The sequence below is a fragment of the Rissa tridactyla genome, chromosome 2, assembly GCF_028500815.1.
Source record: "Rissa tridactyla isolate bRisTri1 chromosome 2, bRisTri1.patW.cur.20221130, whole genome shotgun sequence".
Lineage (NCBI taxonomy): Eukaryota > Metazoa > Chordata > Aves > Charadriiformes > Laridae > Rissa > Rissa tridactyla.
Window position 1 is genome coordinate 42,687,402 of NC_071467.1, and position 12,958 is coordinate 42,700,359.

A 12,958-nucleotide genomic window follows, 5' to 3' on the forward strand; every position below is an offset into this window, starting at 1 on the left:
GCCACTTTTCAGCATGTGCTACAAACTATTGCAGTCTTCTTGAACTGTCTGTTATTTCAAAATAAAACAGATCGTGACCAACAGTGCTGAGCGGTGCTGCCTCAAGTGGCCAAATCTGGATTGGAGAGATTTGCGTAGTTTGGGATACATCTTTTAAACTTCATTAACCTTTCCACACATGAAGTCTTCCAAGGTGATTTCCAAAATGAAAACTGGATGCAAAAATACCAGTTTTGTTTGTGTGCCCACTAGTTCTGCTTTCACTGCACTGATGCTGGGGATTTTTTGCACAGGAGTTGCATGTCGTCCCCCCCCCCCGGGCCTTGGTAACATGGTTTGGATAACAACAGATGATACGGTAGGAATGTGAGTGTAAATAGTGTGTGAGAATAGAATACCCAAATCGGCATGTTCTGAGAGGATGTTTGCCCAAAACTTGATAACGCTAAGAGGAAATTAACAGTAACAAAGCTTGCTTAAAACAATGACCACCCAGATTAAACAGTAACCAGGGGATTAGATACCCTGAGAAAAGAAGTTAGCTTGAGAAGCAGCATGAGAATTTGTGATTGTTGGCAGAAACCTTGGGGTGGGAAAGCAGTACCAGAGGAGCGGGCATCATCGCTTCTAAGGCCGGACTGCTTCCTCCATGTCTCACACGGTAAGTAGCTGCCACCCCACTCCCAGCATAGGCTGGGGGACTGACAGGATGCAGCGCAGCAGCAGGAACAGCCCTCTCAGGATTGCGTGTGGGAGCTCACAGGGTACGCTTTCACTGGCACATGGATTAGCTGCACGGGTACGCCTGCCCACATCTCCAACAAAAGGGATTAAGAGACAGGGGAATCTACGTTCCCAAAAGTGTGAGTCTGCATTTGTCGTCACGCTTCTTGCAAGAGAGGGGATGTGCATATAGAACTGCGTGAATACATAAGTGGGCTCAGTTGTAGAAAGGTACATAAGAAATTCGTAGGTGCTTAAGAACACTCTGTAAGCATCTAGTGTTGTGATTTCTGTTGTATTGCTGACATGGATCCACAATATATAGTTCACTGATTGCTGGCAAATTACACGTGGCTAATCAATAAACCGCATTGGTGCTGTCAAGACGATGCAAGTTGCACAGTTATTCTCTGCAAAAAGTCGTTTCACTATTACAAATTTTACAGAAGCATCACATCCACAGAGCAAGGAGTGGAGAGGCAACAAACATTCTTCTGGACAAGCAGAGAAGACATAATTAATCCGTTTGAAAAAAATCATAAGATTGAACTAGAGGAGGACAAATTCAAACAATATCCTCCTGAAAGCAGCCCAGATGTACAATCCCTGTTTCAGTCCTGAGTGTTCAAAGACATACTGCAGTGATCTGTCACAGATTCAGTGTCACTCTAACGTATTGGCAACTATGGATTTTTTTGTCACTGTGATTTGTGTCAGAAGAACAAGGCAAAACAGGCTGACACAGGAGAAGTTTTGCTCTGTCCAGGTCACTGATATCAGAAGCCAAGTGTATTATCTCTCAGGCGTAAAGTACATATTTAGAAGGAAAGAGCTCATAGTGATAAGTATGAAGTTCATGCTGCCCACTTGAAAAAGTCTCTTAACAATCAATATTTGCAGCAACATTTGTCAACAGTAAAGGTCTCCGTCAAAGCACAATTGCTCCAAGTCACGGATCTAGTTCATGTTTTCCATGCTTGCATGAGGAACTTCTAAGGTAAAGAGAGCCTAGTATTTTGAGGGGGGGGGTGTTGCATTTTTATATGAAAGTTTAGAAAATTTAAAATGGACAGGCCAGGTGCAATCTGAGAACTCCAGCTGCAGACTGGTGCTGATGCACTGTCCGTTCTGTCCGTCTGCTACCTGCAGAGAACATTAGTTGCCAGTTAGCAACTGCCCACCTACCCAAACCCATCTTTAAGAAGGGGATATCTTCAGTTCCAGTGGGCTTGCTGGAAGTTTCAATAGCCAAGGCACCTGGAGACATAATAAATACAGATGTTCGAAACCTAGAGAAAACAAAGGGATTTTAACAGGTAACTGCTAACTGCTGAGCAAAGAAGTTGGAGGAGCGTTCTGAGACATGATACCACTGAGCAACTTCAAGTTAACACAAGAGGACCAGCAGATATCTAGAATTAAGACCAAGCAGATGCTGAAGTCTTTCTTAAAAGGCTTGAAAATAGCTTTTATTGGATTGCTGCTGACTGGTTTAGATACTCCAGCACCTACTGATGATTTCCTGAGAGGCCACAAGTATGATCCTGCTTCACGGGTATTTTATGACCAGAAGTTCAAACAAAATCTTTAGAACCGTGTTCAGATCTCAAAGCCCTTGGAGAAGGAAGTGATTTGCAAGTAAATAGGAATATATTTTGGCAATGTTAATCACCATTGAAAGCAAAGACCAGAGGCATCAGGCTGGCATAACCCAGGTAGCTTCCAGGGAGCTGCCCATGTCAAATAATCACTATGAAAAATGACAAAGCAGATTTAAGGAAGCTACTGCGAGCCCTGCCAAAACCATCCACAGGCCACCTGCGTGAAATAAATAGAATAAATCTACTCAAATGAATAAATGGTGTTCACAAGCCAATTTGCAAAGCCTGGGGAGTATGTCTGTCCTTTCAACCACCCAAAGGTGCATCACCAGAAGACAGAAGAAGCCTTCATTTTGAGAAGTTATTACAATATTTTAGAAGATGCTGAGTGACAGCAGCCACACGCTCATTCAGTTAACTCTTCAGTCACATAGGCAGACTCATACCAGGATCTACTCTTGAATTATGACCGCTGTGATCCTACAAGAACATTTAAGAGATCTCCTCAAAGATCCTTTTTGTCACATGAAAAAATGAAGACAGACGGTTAATTGACATCTAGACTAAATGGATTTAGATTTATAGAACATTGGGACATCTTTTCTGGATAAAAAAAAACCTGTATAATTTAGCCTGTCACAGATGAGAAAAAAAAAACAACAAACCTTCCCAGGCAAAACTTAACAAGATTAAATGCAATGGCATTAAGTAGCTAAAGAATTGGGTGACCATGCATTTAGCACAAAGTAAAGATGATCATGCTAAAATTAAACAAACGACCACAAACCTGATGAGAATCTAACTCCCTAGACATACATATTTAATTAATAGGAACCGAATTACTAATTTGGAAGCATAAATTGAATCTAACTGGTTTCACTGTAAGCTAATGGAAAAATTAATGGAAGCAAAATATTCAGTTAGTTACTCAGGACTGTTTCTGAAGGACAAACTGATCAAAGAGAGGGAGGAAAAAAACCCTAGTAATCTATAAAAAACAAAATAAAGTCAGAAAGTGTCATGAATGCACATGGAACAATATTCTGTGTGATAAATAAGGAAATTAGGTATTAAGTTGTTTCTCCTACAGGCTACTACTAAGTCATGTTAAAAGCATGTCTTGCTTCTTAATCATTTATCTTTCAATTACGTGACATGAGGAAAACACTCCTGGAAACTTCATCTAAAAAGCACATGCCAACAGTGTATTAAAAGTCTGAACTCACAATCTCATAACTAAAGTTAGTAGTAGCTGGGGAGAAAAACCTACATTAAAACCAATATGTAACCACAGAAAAAGCAGGCATTGTGCAAAATACAAATCAGAAGCTAAGAATGGTAAAATATTCAGAAGGTAAGCAAAAAGTTGTATTTACAATGGATGTGAAGAACACTCATGTGAATAACACGAAAGAGTTTGTTGGGGGTTTTTTACAGCGTATTTCACAGAAAGCAGGAAGTTCAGATAAATTTCTGTTCTACATTTGTGGAGAAAACCAACATGTATCAGAAAATTCTAACAATAGCTAAGGAAAGCCTTAAACATAGGAACAGAAGTAAGGCGGTTTTTAAAGCAGCAGCTCCAGATAGCCTGCATCCAAGAATTTTAAGAGCTGGCAAAGGAGACTTGTGTGCTATTAATGTGGATTTTCCATAAGCTTTGAGAAATCTGGGGAAGCTCAGGAAAAAAAAAAAAAAACCTCAAAGAAAGCTGAGGTGGTGCCAATACTAGAAAAAAAAAAAGTAAGAAAGGAACAAATTCAGGAACTTAGTGTCAACCTTGCATTAATCCCAGGGGAAAAAATAACTGTATTCTTGATATAGGAACAAGAAATAAATGAGGAAATTCTACTTAAATTGCACAGCTTAAATGTAGGGAAAACGTATCTCTTCAAGATTGACCTTTTTTCCTCACACATTCACAGCATATATTTGGTAGACAACAGGAACAGTATTGATAGAACACATTTATACATTGACTTGTTCAGTAGGACACAGATAAACTGGCATAACTGTGCACATATAGTTCATAATAAGTAAATTAAAACTAAGGTTACAGGTCTGAGTCATCAAGGAGGAGTCAGTCAGACATATTTCTAATTGAATCCCACAGGAATTAGTTCTTGGCAGCAATCTACTCAATATTTTATCTGGAAATAAAGTTCACTAAGGACATTCATAAGAGCTCTAAGTAAATAACGTAGCAAGATTGCTGATTGGGAACAATCATGATCAATGGGAGGTCATATATTTAAGAGTGATAAATATAAACCACTTATAGATGGAAAGTTTCCTCAGTAAGTAGCTGGAATAGCTGATAACAGAGTAAACATGGGTTCCTTATGCATAAGTGAGTTCAAAATTGTTAATGTAATTGTTAAATGGCTCAGAAAACAAACCACCAGAACTAAATGCTGCTTTCATTGCAGGGAGAGAGAGGCCAGAGAAACAGGACTATCATCAAAACAGATTTTTCTGTTCATCAAAACTGATCTCCACTGGCAAAAGACATTGCTGCATGTCAGGAAGCAGGAACAGGATGATAACTTCTGTATCCATGTTTGTTGGAACTGCTTTATCAGAATATAGCATCTAGTCCAAAAAAGTTATTAGTAAACCAGAGATTTCAAAGAGCAAGTGCAAACAATCCAAGTGCAAAACACATCTAAAATTGATGGAATAACAGAATAATTGGCATAGAAAAGTTTAAGTCCATTACATGAGGTTTAAGGACTATATGAAGACCTATAAAGCCTTTGGTAGGGGAAAAGTGCAGTGTGATAGCTGAAAGTAAGTTCATATTGAAACACCAAGCGGGCTTTTTTGAATAACTGTAGTAATTACTAAGCTTTCAAAGGTGACTGTAGCTTTGCTAACATCATACGTATCTACAATTACTGTACGAAACTCCAAACTAGAATTAAAATATCTTTTTAAAAAGATAATCGCAGTGACCTTACTATAGGCCATCATTTCATAACATCATCTTCTCCAGTTCCATAAATCTGTCAAGTAGTGATGAAACTAGAGACAAGCACACTCTCAGCAAAATGCTTGTTTTGGGACTGGCAGTTATCAGCGTCCCAGGCGAATCAATGACTGTTCTCCTTAAAAAGACAACCCTCCAATGCCCAATCTCAATAAGTAAAGGGACTTCAATAAGCAAAATGAGGTTAGGTTCTTAAATTAAAAAAATGAACTAAACCAGCATTTTTACTTCAAGTTTCTGCTCTTGCACCTCCATTTTCAGCAATGGCGAAAAAGGGAAAAAAAGGGGGGGGAATAAAGGAAAAAAGGCTTAGAAGGGAATGGGCTCGCTATCCCTGATAGCCACAAGGACTCGTTCGTACGCCAAACCCCGGCACTGCCCCCAGCAGAAAGCCGCAGCCGCCGGTGAAGGCACCGAGAGCCGAAGTGCGCTGTCCCACTGCCGGGGACGGCAGCCCCACCGACCACCCTCACCATGGAGACCGGCCCGCTCGCCACAAACCGCGGCAGACCCCGGAGCTCAGCCCTGCCGCCCCTACCCCTCACTGCCCGGCCCGGGCCGCTCCCGGCCCCTTTCTCCCCGCTGTCGGGGCCACCACCGCCCGCCGCGCGGGAGGCCCGACCGACCCGGCTTCCCCACCCCGGCGCTTCCGGGCCCCGCCTCGGCGGGTGAAAGGTCCCGCAGCGCCCGGATGGAGGCGGTGCCGCCGCTCGCCGTATATAAGAGCCCCGCCACCACGCTGCCCTCCTCTACGCCGCCGCCGCCGTCGCCTCCTGGCTCACCGCTGTTCGCTGGGCCCCGCGCCGCCCCTCGCCCGGGAATAAGTCGGTCAGGAAGGCTCCGCTGCCGCCATGGTGAGGCGGGAGGCGCCGGGGAGGGAAGGCGGGGGGGAGAGGGGCCGCTGCCGCCTCAGTGCTGGCAGGGTGGCATGGCTGCAGGCTTGGGCGGCGTGGCTGCAGGCCCGGGCGGCCGCGTGTGCCCCGCCGGTGCCGGCCGTCGCCTGGGCCTCGGCGCCGGGGGAGGGAGGTTCCTGAAGGATCCCCTACTGCCGGGGCTGCTCCCGGAGCCCCCGATAGCCGGGGTGCCGCAGGCCGGGGCCTTGCGTCGGCTTCCCCCCGCTCCCTAGCCGGCCGGCCCGCAGCAGGCCGCGGCGGTTCCTGCGCGTAGGGCGCCCCGTGGGGAGCGGAGCCTGCGGGGGGGGAGGCGAGCCCAGCCCGGCGTGAGGGGTGGCGGCGGGGCCCCCTGCCTCGTTTGCCCTAAAAATCGGCTTTTATGAGAGGAACGTGCGGCCCTTCGTACGGCAGGTGGTACCTCGTCAGTGTGAGAAACGCTGTATTTCATCCACGGCCTTTCTTTAAGGTTTTTCTGCCTCCGTATTTTCGCTTTTATCTTCTTTCGTCAGTTCACTTGGTCCATATTAACGCCCAATTTTTTGCCAGCGTTTAATTGCAAAAGCTCTTCTAATCAGTCTCCCGAGTGGCCGAATTACTCTTTCTGGCCAGATGCCTCTTGTTCTCCCCGTTTAGGTTGTTGCTGTTTTGTCGATATCTTTGTAATTTGATTCATTAAGCTGTAAGATATGTGAAATCTGAAATGTGTTTAATTTTGAGGACGAGGAGTGTTTGTGGCTGGACAGCCTGCTCTGTATAAGCAAACCAGGGAGGGATGTTCTTGCAGCTTCCCACTGTGAGATGCAGCTAGACACTAAAAAATTGCTTTTCTGCAGAGCAGTTAGGGCCTTTTGCCCTTCCTTTCTGTGCCCACCATTTCTTCGATGCCACTGTACCCTTTGGATGTGTCATCCGGTCAGTAAAATAAAACAGTCCCATAGCTAACTTGTTCTTTGCTCTTTGGAAGTCTGTTTTTAAGAGGCTGCAGATTGCGTTAGTTGGTGTGGACTTGTAGTGTCTGATATTTGCAACCTCAATGTTTTTTAGGCGTTTAAAGATACTGGCAAAGCACCTGTGGAACAAGAGGTAGCAATTCATCGCATTAGAATTACTTTGACAAGTCGCAATGTAAAATCACTTGAGAAGGGTGAGTGATGCTTTTTTTTCTTTTTTAACTGGGGTAGCTTATTAAGTAATGAATGATATATACGATATAATGTATTGCCAAACCAAATGTATTGAAACCAGTTGTAATTAAAGATGTTAGCGTTTGCCGGTTTGTGACTTGGCTAACAAAGTCAACCTAAAGTGCTTCGTACACTGATGACTAGATTCTAATTTATTTTTTAATTGGAAGCTAGTGTTTGGGGTTTTTCATCATACTGAAAACTTCATGTTGTAGTGACTAACTTAAGAGAATGCAGCCTCATCCCTTTAGTTCTTGGGGGCGTTTTAGTTGTCACTATTTGAGTGTACAAGAACTGAAAGGCACCGGTTTCTTGATTGCTATTTTGTCACTCTTTTTTTCAAGAGTTTAGTTTAGACAGTTAATATTCTCTAAGAAACTATTTAATCTTGTTTAGGAACTGGCTTTGCCAGTGTTTTAATCATATAATGTAAATGTTGTGGGAGCACTGTTGGATGCAGGATCTTCAGGCTGATAACAGCTTAAATACAGCTTAAACTTGGAATAATGGATTTTGCCTACTGTTGTTACATGATTTTGCTCACCATGGCGTAACGCTTCCACTTGTATATGGTTGGCTATGAGGATAACCCATAAAATGAATGGCAATGATCACTTCATACGCTATTCTGAGCCAACATCTTGTTTCACTTGAGAAAACAAGTAAAAAAAAAAAAAAACTCACAAACCTGAGCTGTTTTGTATTATTTTTTTTTCAGTCTGTGCTGACTTGATCAGAGGTGCTAAGGAAAAAAACCTAAAGGTGAAAGGACCTGTTCGCATGCCCACCAAGGTACTTAGTGCTGTTTTCCTGTCTTAAAAATTTGTTTTTCTGCAGGTGTGCAAGTAAAACATCTCTTTAAAAAAAAAAAAGTTGAGATGAAAAGCACTACTACTAAATTGAGGATGACCCAGTGTAAACAGATAATGACTTCACAAATTGCTTTGACACTTGAGGCAACTGTTCAGTGCAAAACACGTTGGACACAGAAGGGGGGGTTTGTCCTTCAATTTATTTTAATCATAATTTTTTTTTTCAAATTAAATATAGGGAAGAGATACTAACATCTCAAGATGTAATACATCATAATAATAAAACAAGATGAGAATACATCTCAAGAAGTAACTTTCCAATGACATAGATGCCATACAGTATTTGTAGGTGGACTGATTTGATTGTAGATTAGTCTTCTGCGGGCATCAACTAAATACCCCGTGTTGATGATTTTTCTTCAGACTCTGCGAATCACGACCAGGAAGACGCCTTGTGGGGAAGGTTCCAAGACCTGGGATCGTTTCCAAATGCGTATCCATAAGCGGCTCATTGACTTACACAGCCCTTCTGAGATCGTGAAGCAGATCACTTCTATCAGCATTGAACCAGGTGTAGAAGTTGAAGTTACTATTGCCGATGCCTAAATGGTGGTCATCGTTGAATAAAGTTGATTTACAAATTTTCATCACTGCTTGTTTTTATATGCGTGTCAAGAGTCTTGAGTAGCCCTGTGATGCTTTTCATGAAGAAGGACAACAGAGATCATAATCAAAAAGCTGTGCGAGAGGATTGTATGATATTTAAGGAAGAATGTGCCAGTTGTAAACGTCAGGAAGATGAAACTTGGGCTTTATGGTTTCATTGGAGGTTGGTGACTGTATGGGTGTGCAGCACTTAAATTATTAAAAATACATTTTCTGAAAAGGATTTAACTTTCGCTGAAATCTTAGTCTATACCCAGACAAAGCAGTAGCATTAAAATGGATGTTTAGGTAAATTACCAAGTTTTCAACTCTGGCTGTGCAAGGCTGAGCTAACACTTAGCTTATTTGGCTTCCCCCACCCGTGCTTTTCACAAAGGATACTGAGGATGTTAGTTACATAATTCATAATTTGTGGTGAATATGTCGAATTTGGCAAGTTCTTTCTTTAGACTTGCATGTAGAGTCACAAAACTAAGCTGTGGAACGCTCTAGTTGTCTTTCTAGGTTTAGATTTTCATAGATTTGAATATGAAAGGCAATATTTAAGGTAAGCTTCATAGATAAAGCAATAAAACAACCATTTTCATTGCTGCTACTTAGGCCTCTCAAGTTTGGTGGTGGCTTTTTTTTTTTTTCTTCTGCAAACTCATGCTTAAAGGAACTATGATCAATTCTTAAACCTACAAGACATAAAGTCCTGAGTTAAATGAAAGAATACTGTTTTGTTGCATAGAATCATAGAATAGTTTGGGTTGGAAGGGACCTTTAAAGGTCATCTGCAATTCATCCATTTAAGACTGGGTTGCTGCTTCTGCTTCAAGCATAGGAGAGAACTTTAATTCTAATTAAACAGAAGTTAGGAAAAATGTGGTTGTGTGGACCTTGAGGTCCCATTTGTATTTGCTAAGACCTAAAACGGTGGCCAAAGCTTGAGCTTACTCAGGGGATTCAAGAGTTCCTCATCTGCCCACTTCTCTCAATGTCATTCAATGTAAAGCCTTAGAGGGATTCTGTCCCTCTAGTTAGCAGGCTCGAGAGCTTTGGTTGAAGGGAGAGATTGCAGAATCACAGAACTGTAAGAGTTGTGAGGGACCTTTGGAGATCATCTAGTCCAGTCCCCCTGCCAGAGCAGGTTCACCAAGAGCAGGCTGGACAGGAAAGCATCCAGGCGGGTTTTGAATATCTCCAGAGAAGGGAGACTCCACAACCAAGATGAGAAACTTACTTGCATTTACACACATGGATTGCAACAAGCCCACTTTCTTGAGAAACATTTCAAACTATGAGAAGGGAAAAAAAACACCCTATGTCTTCCTAAAGGTCAGCTTCTGCTACTACATTATAAGTAGGAGCTGCCTGACAAATACTTCTAGCCTTAGTTCTAAAATTATTTGCATCCTATGGGGTGCTCTGAAAAGCTTGGTAAGAACTTGACTGCGTGATGTGAGTTGGATTAAAAGGGGGTCAATGGGGGAACAAGTAACAGACTGGAAGTATTACCAGCTGAGGACGACTGACCTTTGTATGCCATCAGCTATGAACTTTCACCCAAGGAGTCTTCCCTATGCTTAATCCAACAGCCCTCTGACCGAAAGCACTTGGGGGGACCGAGGGCAGGCTGGTGGGCTTTAGCATCACTTCTGCCTTTGGTCTTCCCTCTTGGTCAAAACCCATAGCTATGAAACAGCCTTTTACCAGCTCACAGCTGGTGGTACCCCTGGCTTAACACCCTTAAATGTACCTAAATGACCTGAAGGCCCATCTATGTTCTCTGGGCAGATGTGTCTCTTTGAAAACAAGTTTTCATTGGTCTCTTGAGCGTGTTTCTCTTTTCTGTGAGCTTTTGAGCGCGCTTCTCCCTTGTCACCTGCCTCCAACTTCAACTCCTCGGGACAAAGGCAACTTTGCCTCCGCGCCTGGGTCTTGTCCCGTGCGGACACGAAGCCGCCTCCCTGCTCTGTTAAGAGACGGTTTTTCCCACCCGGAGAGCGGATCGTTTTCTCGGCGGCGGTGTCGGACCGCAGGCTCCCGGCGTCCCGTTCCGCCACCGCCCGCCCTCCCGCCAATCCCCGGGGCACGGCGCCCGCTCCGCCCGCGTGTAACCCGCACGCTTCGCGTTGCGTTTGTTTACCACAACCCCGCCTGCTCTCGCGGCGGTTACGTAACACCCACAATAACTTTATATAACTGCTTCGATGGAAAATATTTAGGTATCCGCGTCTCCCCTTCTCCCCCCGCCTCGCCCCAGTCAGGCAAGACACCCCTCCTCTGGCCGCTAAGCCGCCGCTGTCGGCGCCGCCGTACTTCGCCGCTCAAGCCCCTTCCTTATTAGTATTGCCTAATTAAAAACGATAAATAAATCTGCGTCACGAGCACGCGCTGCAGGCGGCCCCCCCACCAACCCCGGCCCGCTCCCCCCGTTCCCGGCCCCCCCCTCCCCGGTCCCGCCGGCGGCGGCGCCGCTGCCTTGCGCTGTGTGACGGCGCCCCCTGCCGGCCGGCGGGAGATACGCCACCCCACCCCCGCTCCCTCCCCTTCGGCCAATCAGCGCCCGCCTCCCCTCGCCCAAATGCCCGCGGCGGGCGGGGGGATGTTTGGCGGGCTCCCGCGCGCGGCAAGGTAGCGGCCGTTGGCGCGCGGCTGGCGGCCGGCGTTGCGCTGAGGCGGCCTTGCCCGCCCGGTTCCCCCTGCGCCGTCCCTGCCCCGTGTGCGAACGGGGCCTTGCCTGGCCGGCGGTTCGTCGAGGCAGGGCACGCTGGCCTAGGGGGCTGAGGGCGGGGAGTGCGGGCCTGGGCTTGGTGGCCGAGGCCCTGGCGCCTGGGGAGTGTTGAGCCCTTCGTGGTGGGGGCGAGGGAGGTGTTACAGGCAGTGGCCCAGTGCTTGCAGGTGGAGAGTAATGCCCAAAAGAGGCAGTTAGTATGCTTTCACTGGCACGTTTCTTAATATAACCCAACTGTCAGTGGTTTATTTCAGGTCCTTTCATACTCCCAAGCTTCTTTAGAAGCCTGTATTTTCTTCAGAACTGCATGTTTATATACAAGCTACCCCAATCTCTATTTTGCTTTTGCCTGTTCTGTGAGAAAATGATGGATTTTTCTTTTTTTTTCTTTCCTCCTTACAAGTTCCTTTGCACACAACAATGGATGATGAGGGGAAAAGCTATGTTTCTGCAGAAGTATCTGATACATTGGAATCAGTTTCTCTTCTGAATGTAGTGGGTAAACCCTCACCTATGGAGTCAACAGTATTGGCTAATACAGAGGAACAGGAGGTGTGAATTGGTTTTGTAATATGTTTTCTGATTATACTCTTTTTAAGCTTTAATTCTAGCAGATATTTCTTTGGTAAGAACTGCTGTATTCCCGTGTCCCCAAAATGCATTTGATTCTTCTGCTTACTTCTCATTGCTTACAAATACATCATAGCCAGTAGCAGATGCAGATGGTCAGCGCTACATGATGCATTGTGCTAAATTTTTGAGACGTTTGGGACTTCTTTACTTTTGAGAAGTAGAGGACATCACTAATTGCACTTTGAATGTAATCTGACTCTAGCCTTCTTTAGTAAGCTAAAAAAGGATATAGATCCTTATGGAAAGCTTGGTAGGTGCTTGGAAGTAAAAATCTATAATCCTGTGCTGCAGTATGCTTTTGAAGATAGTGTAGCCGTCTCTGCTTTTTTAGAATGCTAGGTCTCCTTACTGACTTCCCTCAGGTGACTTGATTTTGTATAATTAGTGGAGTGCTGGTCATGGGAGGGCTGTGGAAACCTAGCAAATCCATCTGCTGGATGAACAAGTTGTCAAAACAGGGACTCTGAAGCTCTGTGAGAAAGGAAGGAATGCTGGGATCCCTCTAAAAATCTCCCTGCTACTATTGCTTCACCTGGATGGGGAGACCTTTGTGTAATGGTATGGGCTGGAAAAGCCTACCATAGCAACTGAGAACTGTTTCATGGTTGTTGCTGTGAGGAAGATGAGGGGCTGGTGCTTGGATGGTGGTAATGAAGCGGTTTCTTGAGGGCAAGGATGTGTCAATCTATTAACTGACCATGCTCTGTACAAAATGGAAGTGCAGTACTGCAGAGCAGC

General features: G+C 44.7%; 1 protein-coding gene and 1 non-coding gene across 2 annotated transcripts; both read left to right on the top strand.

Moving 5' to 3' along the window:
* Window positions 1–6,010: 6,010 nt before the first annotated feature.
* RPS20 (ribosomal protein S20) lies at window positions 6,011–8,849 on the top strand. Its single transcript, XM_054192488.1, has 4 exons — window positions 6,011–6,167; window positions 7,251–7,350; window positions 8,109–8,182; window positions 8,626–8,849. The coding sequence occupies exons 1-4, from the start codon at window positions 6,165–6,167 to the stop codon at window positions 8,806–8,808; spliced, it is 360 nt and encodes a 119-aa protein (XP_054048463.1). The 5' UTR covers window positions 6,011–6,164; the 3' UTR covers window positions 8,809–8,849.
* LOC128906431 (small nucleolar RNA U54) lies at window positions 7,965–8,029 on the top strand. The gene has a single exon (XR_008465175.1). It is a non-coding gene; the product is annotated as a small nucleolar RNA U54 (small nucleolar RNA).
* Window positions 8,850–12,958: the final 4,109 nt, after the last annotated feature.